Here is a 19,297-nt window from a genome sequence, read left to right as displayed (position 1 = left end):
CATACCTTGGGTGTGTTGTGAGCCATGAGGCTGAAGACCAGCTTGGCCCAGATGTCTGTAAATATGTAGAAAGTTGCACCAGTAGTTTATTAATGAAGGATTTATTGCAATTAGAGTCTGGCTTTTTAATGTTAAAAAAAAAAAAAGTCCACAACGGTTTGGGGAGGTTTATGTAATATGGCTTTCCACTGAGAAAAATAATGGATAGTAAAAGATCAGAAATTCTTACCCTATTTATATGAATGAAAAGAACATCCCATTACTTTAGCTTGGATAAAATTTTTATAAGAGTCATAAATTCTTATGTTTCATGAGCTAACCACTAACTACTTGAATCAAGAATAAACTTTCCCTCTGGGTAGGGTTAATGCATAATTATCTATACTGGATTTTATACTAACATGCTGGCCACTGTTGGAGACAGGACACTGGGCCATTGAGTTGGTGTGGCAAGTGTCTGTGTTGTTAAGAAATAGTAGGGAAAATGCTTCTTCTGCTATTTTGAGTGAATTTGTTAAATTATTATTTTTGGTCACTGTTTTATGTTAAGGTGCCACTCTCCTGACTCTTTGGGTTTCTTTTCACTTTTCCTAGTCCTCAGGAACTCGGCTTGTGTTTCACTAGCAAGTTCACCTTCTGCTGTAAAAATGAAATAGGGACTAGAAGATAGCTCCCGCTTTAGTTTTTATACCAGGAAATAAGACTTGACAGTGGCTAGGAACTGCTACTTAATCCCAGCTGGGCTTCTAGGATAATTCTAATTAATTTTGGGCAGTTTAAAATTTCTGCTGTTTCACTGTGCCAGATTTGCCCTTCTTTCCCTTTCTGTGAGGATGGCAATGTCTTGCTACAGAATTTTATTTCCTTGCTGTGTAAGACTATGCCCCATTTTTTTTCAGATCAAAATACTGTATATCCTCACAAGAGACAGAAAATACTAACACCATGTAAAGATCTCTCTGCCCTTCCCTACCTTTTGTCACCTCCTCCTCTTACATGGAGGAGTGGAGTAATTTGATTCTCTCCAACTCTGCCCATTACAAGGATTGTGGAAGCATCACCCTCTCTCTCCCCTTCTTGCTGCCCTTCACATGTGTAGGGGACAGACTGTAGGGTTGGTTCGGGTTGGTGGAAAGGAGCAAAATGGTCATTATTGCTAACTAATCCACCCCATAGTGGACACCAAAATGCTGTAATGATTTTGTGCATAATTGCAGTAAGAGAGAAACATGACTGTAAAGTGAACTAAGGACATTCACTTGCAGTTGATGTAGAGGAGGAGGAAATACGATACATTTCACAGAGAAATAATTCTTATTACAGTGCCCAGAAGTGAGCGAGGTGGTTTGTAGGAGGAAACATAAAGATAAAGGCACTACCCCAATGCACCCAATCAGGATAAGAAACAGTAGGGGTGGGGGCAAGCAGGGACCAGAGTCCATGAGGTGACTCACTGCTAGCACATGCTCATAATGGTGACTCAATTAAATATTTTTGGGTATATAATAATAATTATTATTTTACTACTTTACATCATGAAGATCTAAAAATGACTTTTGAAGGTCTTAGGAAAATGAGCATTTGAAAGCCAGACTACCTGTTCTAGCCTGTTCACTTCTGGTTCTTGTGCTGTGCCATTATAACAATCAAGCTGGAATAGATAAACGTGTCCAGAATTGCTATAAGGATGATGGATCAAGGTTTCTTTTTAAATGAGAGAACATACACTGTGCGCCAGCTGGGCCACAGTAGAATGAAGGACATCCTACTTCCCCCATGATGCTTTCTCATGAAGTAGATCATTCTCCACACCATGAGGCAATGGAGCATGACTGCAGTAAACCTCACACTAGCATTAGTGAGGCTTCCATGACCTGAGAACCCAGCTGGAGGTTGGGCACATTGCCTGGGCTTGATCCAGATACAAGTTTCATACAAACTGAATTTCATACAAACAGAATTTCAGAGTGCTTAGACTTAAATAATAAATGAGAGGTTGTGGAACCTCCTTTGCAACCATCCACAGAATGTTGACGTGGATAGGGCATATGGAACCTGCCACTTGAAAGCAAGCCGTTAGCAGTGCAGCCTCTCCATGGCTTCTACTCCAATCTCTCTGAGCTGGAATGACAACTGCTGTCCCTATGCACTGCGTTTTTTTTTTAGTTGCTGGATCTGTATAGTCACAGTAATCCAGGCCACTAAAAAAGAGCAAGTTACACTGTTTTAAGTGTTTGCTCTATCTCCAAATTCCTTACAATTGACTTTTAACAGTTGTGCTTATGCAATTTAAATGTGGTTGCAACCAAAATATGCTTTAATGAGGTCTGGTTTGACACTGGGTTGGCCCCACCAAAAACCTATTAGGACATAGTACAGCTGCAGCTGAATTTAAAAACAGTAAATGGATTTTGTTCTGAAGTCTGGTTCAGTGCAGCTTTAGTGATTTTTCAGGGGAAATGCAAATCCATGAGAGGCTAGACTTAGATCTGAGCAGGTAAGTGACAGAAGGAATGATTAAGAACAATTTTATGAATTGTCATTATTGTATCCTTGTGGAAAGGCATTTAGAATGTCACAGAAATAGCAGTCTATACAAATTAGTGTAAAAACAATAGAATTTCTGGAAAAACAATAGAGACTGTTAGTCTGTGTATTGAATTTGAGAATTGTATCCAATTGCAATGTTTAGTAAGTTGGTTTATATCAGTGTTTCTCAACCTTTTTTTATGAAGTACCCCCTTTTCAAAAAAAAAAAAAAAGTTCCCCCAGTAACTACAGTTTTCAGACACACAGGTTTTTTTCTACCATTGCAACACATTTGTTTAAATAACTTAATTGTAGCTGGGAGGGCAATTAAATTTTTGGGTGTAAACAGTACAAAATAATAAAGCGCTGTAAATCTTAAAACAAAAATTCAGTTTTCTCCAAATTTCAGTTGTGTTGACATACCTCCCAGACATCTCTCAAGTACCCCGAAGGGTACTCGTACCATGGGTTGAGAAACACTGGTTTATATCTCTTATTATTAATTTAATTCCCATGTACGTAGTACCCATCATCATTTTGACAGTGTGTGGCTTAGTGTGCCATTTAAATGTAGCAAGTACCATGTCTTCCTGCGGGAGATGATTTGTAATCTTCTCTCAAATCCACCTGCAATTCTTTTAGTCAACTGGGATTTTAAAAAATGTGAATTATTTTATGTAGCATTGTAGGTCACTTAATAACTACCTGAATGACTTCTCTTCTGTTTTATGTACCAATCCTTAAGCTGTGCAGGATGTTGATACTACAAGATTGCTGGGGATTTTTAGTTCCACGGTATAAGTGCAATCTCGAGGCACTAATCACACAGCAGGATTGAACATTTCCCAGTCTGTGCTAGGAGATTTACAACCTGGTATGAGTAACATGTGTGTTTACTGTTCCTTCAGGATTGTGTCTGAGACAAAAGCAGTTACATTTACAAGACCCAGGAAGTACATCCTTTCCTCAGGTTCTGAGCCTCCTGAGCTGGGATATGTTGACATTCGAACTTTGGCAGATAGCGTGTGTCGCTATGACCTCAATGATGTGGATGCAGCATGGTTAGAGCTGGCCAATGAAGAATTTAAGGACATGGGTGAGAGAAGCCTGTGGACTTTTTAACTCTATAAAATTACACATGATGTTGAAGTAGGCTGGCAGTTGTGTGCAGAATTTGAGTGAGAAAACTGGAAAGGAAGAGAAATGATGTGAATCATATAAATTGGAATGTAGTTTTTTTGTGATTTTATTTTTAAAAACCACTAGCATTTAAACTGTTAGCCTCAAAACCCTTAGGTGAAGGATTGCATTGCCACTATAGGCTAGATGTGGTGTGAATATCAGACCTGTGCATAGCTCAATTAATGTCTGTAGCGTTGCAGTTTCTTATACCAGATCAGAATTTGGCCCTTCTACCCTCCACAAGAATTCCCTCAAAGAGCCTTTTCGCCATTGTTAACTTCTTTGGCGATGACATCAAAATAGACGATTTAAGTCATCTGTCCATCCATCCATCCTTTTTTGCTTGCTTGCCCATGCATCCCTTCTCTATAAAATGAAATGAGAAAACTCTCAGCCCCTTTAAAGCTAGTTATTGTTTCTATTTGGACACAAGCAGTGTTGAAGAGAGGTCTTTGTGAGTTTCAAAAACAAACCAGTGGGACTGTTTGGGGATTGAGACCACAAAGAACTGGTTCAGTGATTCCTTTTGAAACTGTCCCCAACTCTATTACTGTGTCCTTAGTTTCCAGAAGGAAAAGGGATTTCTCTTAGTGGGGCTGAGGGCTCCCCTCAAGAAGGGGTTGTGTGTGGGAGAAGGGAAGAGAACAAGACCACTTCTTTATTATGATGTGTGTTCCAATAGTGGAAGCATCCAGTGAATTTTACTCTGGTTGCACAGGATCTAAGTCAGTGGAAAATTTTGACCATAATTTTACATAACTGAGACTATATTTTGTGCCAAGTGGAAGGGTTCTGGATATTTTGGTGAGCACATATAATACTGTTGAATTTTGCTCTGTGGCAGTTCCCTCATTTGGGTTATGGTTACAGTATTATCATTTACCTGGACACTGTCCGTTGACTAGACAGGTATGGACCTGGCGAGCCAAGGTCAGTTGGTCATAAACTTGAAAAAAAAAATCCTGAAGAAAACCCACTTGGAACAAACAAAACAACCAACTCTGACCTGTTCTCCTGTTCACGTTCTCAACGCAAATCTCAGATCAGGCCTATTTACGTACACAAGGTGGATGATGTTAGTCTTAAGTTGCGTTTAAAATATTCAGCTTTATTTAAACAAGCATTAAAAGTGAGCAGAGTCTGAGATACTCATGCACAGGGCTCGACAAATACTTTCGCCTGCTCGCCTGTGGCGAGTAGATTTTGCCAGCTGGCGATTGCAGGGGTGGACTGGCCCGGTGGGCCATTGTAACGGGCTGGCCGAAGCCCACACTACGGGCGGCGCAGCCCCATTTAATCCGCCAGCCGGTGGAGGAGCAGAGCGCTGCCAGGGAGGGGGAACCGCAGCGATTCTCAGTGCCAGGCTACCTGCTTGCAGCTGCGGTGCAAGGAGGCGGAGCGCCGGCAGATGCCAGGACGCTGGCGTGATGTGGCCCCGCCGATTTTAAAGGGCCACAGCAGCTCAGCTCTGGCTGCATGTCCCAGGTAGCTGGCTGCGGCATGCGGCGGAGCCAGGCCCCGCCCCGCCGGCTCTAGTCTTGCCACGGCCCCAGCCCCTCACCAGCGAGAGAGGGCAGGTGTGTAGAGGGAGGTGTTAGGAGAGGGGATGAGGAGGGGTAGCTCACTTGATCAGAGTGGGGCTACTGGAGGAGTGGGCACAGGGGGGAGAGAAGGGCTGGTGGAGGGGGGTAGGTCTCAGGAAGGCTGAGGGCAGTGAGAAAGGCAGGAGTCAGGACAGCAGAGGAGGGTGAGGGGTTGGGAGGCAGCAGGCACCAGGGGAGCTGATGGAGCAAGGGGAGGAGACATGGCAGCAGAGGGAAAAGGTAGAAGTTTATAAGATATTTATTAATAACTTGGGTGATATTTATTAAGAACGTATTAATAATTACTGTTCTTATTCTTTTTAGGAATTTATGCCATTAACAAAAACCACTTTTGGGGGGGGGGGGGGTGGCAAGTCCCTTTTTTGTCCCTTTTGACAAGTAGGGTTTTCCATAATTTGTTGAGCCCTGCTCATGCATTCTATTTAGCTTTCTCTTTCCCCTCGTCACCGGAGGAAAAGGGGAAACAGGAAAGGTTAGCACAACATCAATTACAGCACAAATGTGAAAGTGATGGTAGTGTATCTCTGAAGGGAAGGAAGGAGGCGGCATAGGGTTCATGTTGCAGCTAGCTGCAGATCCAGTGACCATAGAGGCATTCTTTGCAGGCTCATTTCATTGTACAAACTGATCAGAGGGAGAAGAAAGTTCAGTACAGATAAAAGTGAAAATTCCCTCTTGTGGGTGACCATGCTAGGTGACCATTATGGGGAAAAATAATTCCCTGTGTTGGGAGACCTTTGACTCTAGTGATTTGGGGCCCCATTGTTCCTAGCTTCTTCTGATTCCCTTAAAAATTCTGGGACTCCGCTCTTGGTTATACCATTGTAACTTCAGTGAAGTTGATTTATACTGGTGAAACTCGGGGGGAAAAAAAGCTTAAAAAATGAGTAGTCCTATAGCACCTTAGATACAATATATATTTCCTAAAAGAACATTATTATCATCTGAAGAAGTGGCTTGTGCCCACGAAAGCTCATGATACTATCTATATTTTTTGTTTGTCTCTAAGGTGCTACAGGCCCCTTTTTTTTTTTTTTTTTAAAGTTACAGACTAACACGGTTATAGCCCATGAGACTCGTGAAACTCAGGTTGGTCTCCTGTGAGCTATAGCAACATAAGTCAAGGGATAGACATGATTTGTCAGCTTAACTATCATCCTTAACATTCTTTTATGGTAGATTTTTGTGGCTGATACGCTAGCACACAGTATTTTGCTATACGCCTTTACAAATGAAGTTACTCAGTAAACGGTGGGGAAAAAAATTCTGTCTTGTCTCCAGTAGGCAGTTCATGCAAAGCCTGAAACAGTGACATTTGAGTTACTTTTATCAAAATTGTTCATAGAAAAATATGTTAATAGTCATTAAAATGAGCAATTACTAGTTAATCTCCAGCTGTGGCTGTGAATTCCAGAGGTTGACCATGATGCATTCTGCAGTGCTCTTGTTGATACTTAAAATGTGTGTTTTTTCCAAAAGACCAGATATAAACATAGACAACTTTTTTATTTCAAAATACCCTCATTATCATTTCTAAATTTATAGCCATTAAATTAAAGTGAAGCCCTACTGTACTAACTCATCACCCTTCAGTCCATCATCACCTGCTATCCAGAACAGCACTTCTCTGCCATTAGGGAGAAACTGCATTTTCTTATATTGGGAAAGTGGTAGGGAAGGGCAGAATTTTGTATGTTCCCTGTGAGGCTTCCCTGCAGCTGTGGGACCCAATGAGTGAGGGCTGGGCTGCAGCAGAGTATTCACTGCTCTATAGAGTCCTGTGCAGCTCCAAAATTGGTACCAACAGCTGCAAAAATGATCCCTGGATATCCATATCCACATCTGCAAATGCTGAGACCAGTGGACATAAAGCAGATTTGCAAGGTTCTAGACACAAAACTTGTATCCACAAAATGAGCTGCAAATATCCAAATCCACACTAGTGGTTGTGGATACCAGAGGTTATAAAGCAGATATCCACAGATATGCAGAGCTGTATGCTCTGCAGATTCTCCAGATCGTTTCCCCAAGATACAGGTGTTACTTTTACGTTGGCAGAGCTGTTAGAATGTTTATTTTCCAGCTCTGTGATTTGTGAGAGCTAGGGATTCCTTCTCCATCTTCCTGAGGAATTCCTCAGAAGCGACTTGAATTATTTGCCCTGTGAGTTAAGGAGAGGATATGCCCTCATAATACACACGTCAAAAGTTTACTATGATGTACTGCAGATAGCAAAGTAATTACTGGGAGCAGGATTAAAACCACAGGATTTTGTTTCTCAAAGCCTGTACCTTATTGCAAATTTCTGTAAGTATCTCAGTTTGAAAGTGCCTGATGTAAGTGGTTTTGAAGGAGGAGAGAGAGCTTGCTTAGGAGTGGTACTACTTTTTAAGATATACAGGTAACTGTGTGAAAGGCTTGTTTAGGGTTTGCTTCAATACCAATTCTGAAGTTCGTGTAGCGCTATTAAAAGTTGAGAAATGGGATACTTTGTCAGGTAGTTGTATCCAGATAGAAAGCTGGATTTCATTTATTTTTCTTGCTGAGTTTACTGCAGGAGTTTTCCGTATCATAATGAACATTTAATATTATAGGTTCAATTTTTTTTATTTTTACAGTGATTTAAGTGATGACATCATTGTCATGTATTTGAATAATTATTTATTTGTTGGTCCTACAGTAGATCCTAGCCAGGATCAGGACCTGATTGCGCTAGTTACTGTGAAAAATGCACGACATCAAATAAATGATAGTCTTATCTGGGTTGCTGATTGTAATGTATGAGAATGTACCCGGTGGATTTTGCATGAGACTATATTATCATTTTGATGGATTGTTTGTTGCTCACTTGGAAGTTCTTTGACTCTGTTGCACTCTAAAGAGTCACCATTCTTAAAATGATTGAGGTCACAAAGTTAAAACAAGCAACCATAGATAGTATTGTATGAGAGGGAGAATGAGATCAACCATGACAACACAGAGGTGGGACTTGATTGTGAAAACTTTCTTGAGGATTTCAAATATTGATTGAAATTAGTAAATTTTCATTGTTCCAACATAGATCTAGGACTTTTTACATATTTGACTTAACTACTCTACATGTCCCCGCTAACATTTGCCCTGGCAACCCTACAGCCATAAATCATCTACACTGGAGAGGTGGGGGGGGAGGGGGGGTTTGGTGTATGTGTGTCATTTGGAGCTCATTGTTCAGCCGAAGAGGAAAAGCTTAGCCTTTGATGCATTGATAGAAAGAGATGGGGGTCCAGGTATTGTTACCATTAAAATAATCCATATTGTTGGATTAATTTCCCAGGAATGCCTGAGCTGGATGAGTATACAATGGAGAGAGTCATGGAGGAATTTGAACAGCGATGCTATGACAGTATGAACCATGCTATTGAAACTGAAGAAGGGCTTGGGATCGAGTATGATGAGGACGTTGTCTGCGATGTTTGCCAGTCCCCAGATGGGGAGGATGGCAATGAAATGGTGTTCTGTGACAAATGCAATATCTGTGTACACCAGGTATGGTATCCAGTCCTAGAGGTTAGAATGGCCATTTGGGCAGCTTATGTTCTGTGGTAGTAGCAGGCAATGGGTGGTTACAGAAATATCTAGAATCTATTACTATGACTATAAAGATAGGTTTAAAGATGGACCAGATATCTGTCTAGTATAACTCACTGATTTTATTGAATTACCCAGTAGTTAAATTGGCCAACAGGACAAACTCACAGGTAATGTCAGTGTAGGTTAAACATTAGTAATTGAGTAAGTTACATGCTGAGGGGGGAAAAAGGTGGAAGTGTAGCAAGAAAAGCAACTAATAGGAGGATGTAAGAAGATAGAAGATAAAAATGGGGGTGGTGTTGCTTTATTTAACAGCATCTTATACTCCTGTATGGGTTGCTTTTGCTGCTATAATCATACCCTTTTTTGCTGCTGAATGTGTACATTACATTAGTTTACACTGACACTACAATCTGCATCCCCAATGAATTTGGCTCAGTTGGCTTTGTTCTATAGAGAGGTCTGCAATGTTTTGGTTTGGTCCCTCACTTTCCTTACACAAGCCACATGATGAACTGAAGTCCCTCTTTTGGCACTATATTTTCAGTACCAATAAATTTGAAGAAAAAGAGGAAATCTGAACAGTGATGATCTTCATGCAACAAGAACTGGCAAGGATTTATCAGTAGTTAATTGATGCCATTGAAGGCTCCTTGTTAAAAGCTGGTTTTGTTCTATCCTGGGATGGCTCTGAATGAAACAGACCAGGGATTTGAACTTTCATTTCTCTCATACTAGAGATGTGCCTAAACAACTAGATTATTCTGGGAACAAGAAAAGCACAACATGTCTTTCTGTGGAAATTAAAAAAGCCTTCAGTTGCATGGAAGAAGGAACAGATATGTTTGTAACACATCCACTTCCTTGACTGCTCCCTGTTGCAGAAGAGACCTTGCTGTGGGTCTGCTTTCTCTCTGTCCCTTAAAATGTTTGCTTTGTCATTAAGCAGTGGGGCAGCTGTAATGTTTGATTAACAAGGATTTTTTTTTCTTGTTTCTAGGGCTAAAGTTACATAAATATATGTGCATGTATGGTAGGGAAATGTGTTTCTTGAGTGTGGCACTGTACAAACACTGCATATCTTGCAAAGTGCTCAGAGTTTAAAATGGGCACATTGATTTGTCTATAGCCACTCTACTTTAAACTGTGATTACATGAAATCTTACAATCTAGAAAGGGTCAGAATTGGCAATAATTCTATTGGAGGTCTCCATAGACATTGCCACTCTAATGCAGGACATGATGTTAATCATTAAGTACATGTCACTTGACACTGTTGGTATGAACTGAACTATACCTTGGGGGCATCTTTCATTTCATCATCTCATTTTTCAGATGAGATTGAAAACCATGTTTCTATCATTTGTGGTCCTTAAAGATCTCATGGGACTTTATAGTTCCAGTGTCCTGGCCAACATCCAGCTCAGATATCTAACCACTCACATAGCTATCTAAAATGTCTGTTTCTATTTAAGTTGGATAATATATTCTTCACTTCCTGTCCTAAGCTGTTGTGTAATCTTATTTTGCATGGTTGGAGGTGGCTCCCTTTCAGTGGTGGGAAAAGTATGTATGTATGGATAATTTGTATATGGAGTTGCTACATTTGTAAAAGTACCTTATGATCCTAAAAGTGGCTAAATAAGTTAAGCTAATATTTTATAGCATGTAGTCCCATAAAAGGGCTCTGAGGTTAGCAAAAGGCTAAAAGTAAATCAGTTCATATTAACAGGAACATGCTGTTGTTTCCCTTTCTTCCCCTCTTCTCTAAACATGAGTACAGGCATGTTATGGAATCTTAAAGGTGCCAGAAGGCAGTTGGCTATGCCGGACCTGTGCACTTGGTGTTCAGCCAAAGTGTTTATTGTGTCCCAAGAAAGGCGGCGCTATGAAGCCAACTCGTAGTGGGACGAAGTGGGTCCATGTTAGCTGTGCTCTGTGGATTCCAGAGGTAGGTGTCAATCCAGCAGAGGTACCAATATTCAGATTGAGATCAATCATAGAATACTAGTACTGGAAGGGACCTTGAGAGGTCATCAAGTCCAGTCCCCTACCCCCATGGCAGGACCAAATACTGTCTAGACCAGTGGTCCCCAACACGGTGCCCGCGGGCGCCATGGCGCCCGCGGGGGCATTTCAATGCGCCCGCCAGGTGCTCGGGGCTGGCCTGGCCCCGGGCACGTGGCGCATGGGTGCTTGCGGGGGGAGCGCCGGGCGCGCGGCACTCGGCGGGAGGCGGCGGGGGGAGCGCCGGCCTCGGGCGCGCGGCACTCGGCGGGGGGGGAGGAGCAGGAGCGCCGGCCTCGGGCGCGCGGCACTCGGCGGGGGGGGGGGGAAAGGAGCGCCGGCCTCGGGCGCGCGGCCCTTAGAGGGGGCCCTGCCCCCGGGCACGCAGCTATGGGGGGACCCCGCCCCCGGGCGCGCGGTACGTGGGGCCCCACCCCCGGGCGCGTGGATGGGGGGGCGCCCCCGGTCCCCGCCCCCTGGCGCCCGGCGGGCAAACGGCCACGCCCCCCTGGCGCCAGACAACCTAAAAAGGTTGGGGACCACTGGTCTAGACCATCCTTAATAGACATTTATCTAACCTACTCTTAAATATCTCCAGAGATGGAGATTCCACAACCTCCCTAGGCAATTTATTCCAGTGTTTGACTACCCTGACAGTTAGGAACTTTTTCCTAATGTCCAACCTAAACCTCCCTTGCTTCAGTTTAAGCCCATTGCTTCTTGTTCTATCCCCAGAGGCCAAGATGAACAAGTTTTCTCCCTCCTCCTTATGACATCCTTTTAGATATCTGAAAACTGCTATCATGTCCCCCCTCAGTCTTCTCTTTTCTAAACTAAACAAACCTAATTCCTTCAGCCTCATAAGTCAAATGCTCTAGACCGTTAATCATTCTCGTTGCTTTTCTCTGGACCCTCTCCAATTTCTCCACATCTTTCTTGAAATCTTATCAAAGGACAAATTTGCTCATAGTAACATGCAACTTGATGTCTTTTGCCATAATGACTGTAACATCCATGGAGCCTTTGTTGTTAGGAAGAAGAAAGATTTTTAAAATAAAAATAGGGAAATACTCATTTTCAATTAAACATAGAAGATGCAAGTCTGGCAGGATAATACATGATGTTGAAGAAAAAGGTAATTACATTAGCTCAGTAAACTACAATATAAATGGCTCATAAGTCTAGAAAAAGGACAACTGCTTGGAAAGCTAATTTAGTGAGTTCACAAAATAAGCACTGTTTGTAGATGAAAATTCAGAACTTGGGTAATCAAGTATTTGGATTAACAGTGTTAATTCTTGAGAGTTCAACATTATTCATCCTTTAAAATTGCTTAAATTTATGGGGTTTGCTTCAACGCTATTTCATTTTTATGTGGAAAGAAGTGGTTTTGAAACTGCATTTTTCTTTCTTTGTAAACTGAAGAACCTGGAACATATTAATTTGGCGTATTTCCAGGCAATGAAACAGAACTTCATGGAGGATTATACTTTTCTTTTTGCTTAGGGTTAGATCTACAAAGGGACTTAAATATTACAATGCTGAGTCTCATAGTACCTAATTTTACGTGACTAGAAAATCCTGGAACAATGCTGTGAATCCACAAAGCCAGTCTTTAGGTTCCTGGTCTCCCTGTGCAATGAATGGGGATCCACAGAAGCCAAGTTGCGAGATGGAGAGACACCTAAGCTAGCTAGTGGGGGATAAGAGTGGTGCATGCTAAACATGCTCCCCAGATAGGCATTCACATGTAGGACCCAATCTTCCCCTGATATGTGGAGCATTCTTAGGCTTCAGTGAGGGATAGGCATCAAGATGCCTAGAGCGAAGCAGCACTGCACTTGCTCAGAGGCAGAAATACAGGTGCCCAGAGAACTCTTACCATGAAAAGCTTGGGTGCTATGTGAGTTTGTCAGGGATGGGCAATAATTTTTTGGGGGGTGGGGGCTTCACCAATTTTGATAGTGGTTCTTGGGCCAACTCTGCTTCTGGAAGGGGCAGGGCTAGGCCTAGGAAGAAAGGGTGGTTCCCTCTAGCCACTACATGAAGAGGGAGAGGAGAGGTTTTGAACTGTTTTGAACAGCTGGCGGTTCCCTCTAGGTGCCACTCACCCCTTGTGAGGGAGAAGAGACTTCACATGCTCCCCCACCCCTAACTGGTGTGGGCGTGGCAGAGTAGGCCATTGGCCAGATCAGATGGCTTGGCAGGCTGGATTGGCCTGCCAACAGTATCTTGCCCACCCCAGGTTTAAGTGCTACATGGTTCAGTAGGTGTTCTGTGAATTGCAGTGGAGCTAAAGCTGGGGCTTAGATGCGGAAGTCTGATTTTTAGGCACCTAAATATTTTAATGGTTCCCACCTTCTCTGCTTATCTTTCATTATGTGTTTTTTGCTCTGATGTGTAGGTGAGTATTGGCAGCCCAGAAAAGATGGAGCCCATAACCAAGGTCTCTCACATTCCGAGCAGTAGATGGGCATTAGTGTGCAGCCTTTGCAATGAGAAGATTGGGGCATCCATACAGGTAATGAACTAATTACAAGTGTGTTGGTTATAGATACAAATGTGCATTCTATAGAACCTTTCTGATTCCTTTCCAATAGCTGGCACAGAAAAATGTCGGTCTCTTCCTACTGCTCGGCAGAGTTTTAATAATAAATAACACAGGGAGATGAGGGTTAAAGGATTCCTAACTTTTACAAATATACTAAGAAGTGTTTATCAGAATACTGAAATATAAATAATGAAACTTAAATGACCATACTTGTTAAATAACCAAAATACATTTAGTGGTGCATTCTCCTTGCTTTTTAAGATGTAATTGTTCATTTTTTTGCTCATTAATTTGCAAAAGTGAGTAATTCACTGTGGCCAAAATATTTAAACTTGGATGCCAAAAACTGTGTGCTAGAATTCACTTGCATGTATCTTCAAGGTAAGTGTCAAAGGCTCAAAGAAAAGTTAGACACCCAGTTCCTATTAAAAATCATCCTTCTGATGAGCAGCTTGATTTCAAGATTTTGAACATCTACAGCTATCATTGAAGTCCATGAGAATCAGAATGCTCAGCACCCTGCATAATAAAGTTGTCAGTCAGATAACTGGATATGGATTTAGGTGCCTAACTTTAGACACCACCCACCCAACTTTAAACATTTTGGCCTAGGTGTCTACCAGGGACTAATGTAAACTGGTAATGTCAGCTATTGTTGGTAAGGAAGCAGTTATATATTACCACAGGGATTTTTTTTTACTTGATAAATGATTAAGTGTTCTCATTTGTTGGTCTTTTTAAATCAGTTATGAGAATCCTTGCCTTTGAGCTTTACAGTAAGTATGAAGGAAACAGTTTGTGTGCTTAGAATCTGCTACAAAATATAAATGAGTCATAAGCCACAAATAAAGGAAATACAAGCCCCTTCTTTAGCTGATCCTGGAAAGCCACAAATTGGGTAGATTTAGGAGATGGCAGGCATTGCAGATATTTTGTGTTCTGTAGAATCAAAGCTTCAGGCCCTGACTTCCCCATTGCCTTTCACCTTACGGAATCATTTACACATCTCTAAGGTAGCTGCCAAACACTAACATTTTGATGTTTACTCTCACTTAGTAGAGGTGTAAATGACTGCACAAGGTGAAAGGCAATGGAGAGAATCAGGCCCACTGTGTTTAAGGAAAGAGCTATCTCCATGCACAGTAAAGAATCTATGGCTTATGTATCCAGCAGAAAAGCAAGAACACCACTATTTTGTTTCCGACCATCAATTTGCACTCTTAACAAAATTCCGATGTGGGCCAAATTTTTTATAATTAATTTCTCTCTGAATCTTCAGTGGGATAGAGATTCTTCACTTACTGTACAATGTGCTGTAGTGTTACAGTATCCTGTTAAACAACAGGATTGATCTTCTTCGGAGTTATGTTCATTTCAGAAGTGGGTGAAAAAGTCCCTTGTGTATAGAATACATCAGCTTGTGACATTTTTAAAGCTCTTTGGGATCCTTCAGAATAAAAGACAGTATATAGATATTATGTTAAGGGATGTTAACCGTGAAAGCATGTAGAGGTCTAAAGTACATTTAAGAGCTGAATCTTAATTCTCTTGCTATCACCTTGAGAAGGGCAATGGATGTGTTTGAACACGTTTTAGAGCATGCAGTGTTTTGCTGGAGAAAGTAAGGCTAGGTGACCTAATTGTAGGCATAATAATGCTTTCTAATAACAATGAAAGTTACATAGCGAAGCACTGTGAAGATGAAAAGTAAAGCTCCCAGTTCTGAATTCAGATCACTGGATCATGCCACTCTCTCCCTTGTTCCTCTTGCTGAGCCATTGATAGTGTATGCTGGGAAAAGTTATTTTGACTCCCAATACTTATGTGAGCTAACTGCAACAATTTCATACTGATTTTTGGTGGGTTCTAGGGATGTAAAATTTTGATTAATCAATGAATCGATTAGTCACTAAGTCGCTATCCCGTTGCATCACTGCCTTTGAAATGTACAAGAGTTACCTATGGCTCTTGGATATTTCAAAAGGAGAGGCGCAGCAGTTGGGACTGGCACAAACAGGGACTGCTTTAGTCCCCACTTGCACCTTTTCCCTGCTGTGCCTCTGCCTCCTCCTTTGTCCCTCATGGAGACAATGCTGGGGGGGGGGGCACTGGGTTTTAAGCAGCTGGGCCCTCCCCCCCCAACACCGGCTCTTGCTTACCCTCCTTGCTGCCTCTCTCTCTCTCTGACTGAGGCAGCGAGAAGGGGCAGGAGGTGACAAGTCAAGTCACTACTCAACTAAGCTTATCGGGTAGTCAACTAGTCGCTTACAGCCCTAGTGGATTCTTTTTCTTTTTTTTTTTAAACATTCTTGCTTCAAAAATATCTGTCTTTTGGAGTAAACAATGGGTTGATATGTATGTTGTAAAGCTGCCACTTCAGACAGTTACACATCTAAAAATCATTTGGAGAGACACTCTCAGTTCCAGTTTTCTCTGACATCACCAAAGATTATTAAAAGGGTTTTGTGATATAAGAAACACGAGAGTGTTCTCATGATTTATAAATATTTAAAACGTGTGCTGTGAAACTTTTAGATAGGAAAACACAGAATGTTTGTTTGAAGTGTAGAATAAAAAAGCTAATAATCAATTGATTTGAGGGAGAAGAGGCAGTTTCTCTAGAGAGTGTCACAATAATTCAAAAAGCAAGCTACTTTAATGTATGCACAGGGATGGGCAGAAAGCAGTTTCTGTAAGCCAGGAAAAGGAACACTACATTGTCTTCTCACTTCAGATTTCCTTCAGATGAGACAGATTTTCCTCTTCACTCAACAGAACTTTACTTTTAATACAAGCTAATTATGTAGAGATCATAGTAGCATGGAACGTGCTGCAAAAAGCACTTCTTTTGTATTGTTTAATATCCAACTTTGCTGCTGTTGCCCTATTTGTTCACAGAACATTTATTTGGAGCAGACAAAAGGGCGTAGAGGGTCTCACCATTATCCATATTCCTTTTAAGTATTGATTTTATTATAGAACATTTATCTGAAACCTCTGCAGTTTAAACTCTGAACCTCTGCAGTTTAAACTCTATAGTATTCATTTATATGACATCTGGCTGCTGAGTCAACCTGAGCAGGAAAACCCAGAGGAGACAGATACTTGGCTTTGTTACAAGCACTGTATAAATATCCTGCTGCAGTTTTTCTCTTTAAGGTTAGACCACTTGGGTTAAGAATAGTTTAGTACGGTCATAGTTAATTTCTGTCACAGCCATGTCCACTTTTAATTTATCTTTGTATGTGGGGGAAAAGGGTCTAAGTTAAGAGGGGATTTAAAAAAAAAATTCAATTTATGGATGGTTATGAATATTAAATATATTGCAAAAGAAAGTTAGTTAAAATCAAACACTGTAGCTGTTTAGCTTCATAATGGTTCAGTGGAAAATAAGGAGAGTTTGGGAGATGATGAAAGAAGCAAATTGTAGGTTTTTTTCTCATGTGAAGTAGAACAGCATTAGTGAGTTAAGTACTGAATGTCAGTGATTTAATATATTATATTCTAATTTGATGATAAAAGGAAAAATCTCAACTGGGCCTTGCCATTTGGATTGCACAGGTCCAGGTGCTGTGAGATTTGAAGTATAAGGCTGGCTGGGAATCAGAGCTTTCTGGAGTGCTAGCACAGCCAAACGGGATCATTTAGCCTGGCATAGTATTGCTTTACATGACTCGCTACAGTGACCACGAGAAACCCCTTTTTGTGGAGTGACTCATATTGAATAGTAGGATAAGTCCAGGGAGAAGTTTAATCGGGCAGTAAATGCTCGATTGCTACATTGTTGCTTCAACTGATAGCATTAAATTGCTAACCTAATAATGAGAAAAAGTTTAGACACAAATCCCAGTACTGTGGCGTATTGTACCAGAGTTGCACTGGTGGAGTATTGATCTCAAAGAAGTTGTGGCTGTGCAGGTATTTTGTGTGTAGTGTGTGAATGACTTGTTTAAAATAGATTTGTTTTTTAAAATTTTCTACAGTGCTCAGTGAAAAACTGCCGAACAGCTTTTCATGTCACATGCGCATTTGACCGAGGCTTGGAGATGAAGACTATCCTGGCGGAGAACGACGAAGTCAAGTTCAAGTCATACTGCTCCAAGCACAGCTCCACCAAGAAACTGGATGATGATAACCTCAGTGAAAGCACCAGCCAGGAAAATGAGAATGGGACCCAGGACAGTTCCCACATAGAGACCTTCCACAGCCTTGATCAAAACCAGGAAGAGGCCCACAGGGTCAGCGTCCGCAAGCAGAAGCTCCAGCAGCTGGAGGATGAATTCTACACATTTGTCAATGTCTTGGAAGTGGCCAAGGCACTGCGGCTACCCGAAAAGCTGGTGGAATTCCTGTACCAGTACTGGAAGCTCAAGAGGAAAGGCAATTTCAATAAGCCCTTGATTACCCCAAAGAAAGACGAAGAGGACAATCTGGCCAAGCGGGAGCAGGATGTTTTGTTCAGGAGACTGCAGCTCTTCACGCACCTCCGGCAGGATTTGGAGAGGGTAAGGCAATGCAAGCTTATTATGCTTGTGAGGAGAATGGTGCTGTGTTTAGTTAGCTGAGTTTACAACCTAAATTAGCGATAATATAGTTCCTTGGTTATTGCCATATGATGTGAGTAACCACATTTTGTTCCAGCTCAGCACCATGTTGTCCACTTGCCAGAATGCTGAAGATTGCACTGAATTTATATAGAACACAACAGGTTGCAGCTGTATTCTTTAGAGTTAGAGGGTCAGTCCACAGAGGTGACAGGTCCAGACAATCAGTGCCCAGTCTTAACCTGAGCTTTGGATATGTGAGACTAGATGACTTTTGTGAGCCCTTCTAACCCTGTGATTCTATGTCCGCACTGTAGCTGGGAGCCCCTCAACACAAGTAAATAGGCTCATGTCAGCATGCTAAAAAATAGCAATGTGGATGGTGTGGTTTGGATAATAGCTCAGACACTCAAGCCCTGCTGAATCTATGGGTTTAAGTTCACTTAGCTAGCCTGAGTTTTCATGGGCACCACAACATGCACACTGCTGGGATGCTTGGTCCCACCTGCTGTGTAGGTGTACCCTTTGTGGACTCCACTTCAGAACTGGTGCCATTGTTGGCTATGGGCTTTACTGCAGCCACTGCTGGGTAGTAGGGATGTTATATGTCATTTAATTTAATAATAGTGTAACTGCACCAAATTGTATCGCTTACACAATTATTCAATGGTCTCCGGGGCCAAGGCTGGCAGCCAGTGTGTCCAGCCCCACTCCTGGGGAGCTCCCTCCTCCCCCACACTGCTGCCTCTGTATCAGGTATCAGCAGCCACTGTCCGCAGGGGAACCTGAGCTCCCCATGGACAGAGGTTGCTCTGGCATCCCGCCTATTCCCCCCACGCTGCTGCCTCTGATAGAGAGGCATTTAAACCCCCCACCCCCGTGCTGGTGCCTTTCTATCAGGCAGCAGCGCATGGGATCATCGGAAGCTGGCTTTAAGACAGCTCCCCACGGGCACAAGCTCCCGCCTCCCCACGCCTCTGGCTGCCTGTAATACAGAGGTAGCAAGGGGGGAGGTGCATATAGTGTTTTCGATTAATCAATAAGCCCATGTTTATTGGTTAAATGATTATATGCCCTACTGTGTAGTACGTTTTCAGTATCACAAGCCATTACCTTGTGATACTTTCTCCTGCTGGTACCTACTGCTACACATTTTCAATCAAATGAAAATCCAAATCACAGTCTTTCTTTTATGCTTGTGATATCAGAAATCTTGTTTCCCTAGCCACGGATAGGTATTCTTCTCCTTAACCATCTCTTTGAAGAGTTAAACAAGTCAAGTTCCTTAAATCTGTGTGTTCTCCAGA

The 19,297-nt window shown here is 42.0% G+C and overlaps 1 protein-coding gene across 6 annotated transcripts in view; it reads left to right on the top strand.

Moving 5' to 3' along the window:
- Nucleotides 1-19,297, top strand: part of JADE1 (jade family PHD finger 1) — a 274,830-nt gene that overhangs the window by 244,893 nt on the left and 10,640 nt on the right. For all 6 annotated transcript variants that reach the window (XM_075929965.1, XM_075929967.1, XM_075929968.1 and 3 more), the window contains 5 exons: nucleotides 3,438-3,625; nucleotides 8,632-8,843; nucleotides 10,672-10,839; nucleotides 13,300-13,416; nucleotides 17,430-17,951. In XM_075929965.1, the coding sequence (XP_075786080.1) occupies nucleotides 3,438-3,625; nucleotides 8,632-8,843; nucleotides 10,672-10,839; nucleotides 13,300-13,416; nucleotides 17,430-17,951 (1,207 nt within the window). The remainder of the gene's footprint in view (nucleotides 1-3,437; nucleotides 3,626-8,631; nucleotides 8,844-10,671; nucleotides 10,840-13,299; nucleotides 13,417-17,429; nucleotides 17,952-19,297) is intronic.

The sequence above is a fragment of the Pelodiscus sinensis genome, chromosome 5 (assembly GCF_049634645.1).
Source record: "Pelodiscus sinensis isolate JC-2024 chromosome 5, ASM4963464v1, whole genome shotgun sequence".
NCBI lineage: Eukaryota > Metazoa > Chordata > Testudines > Trionychidae > Pelodiscus > Pelodiscus sinensis.
This window is presented reverse-complemented; position numbering and strand designations above follow the sequence as displayed.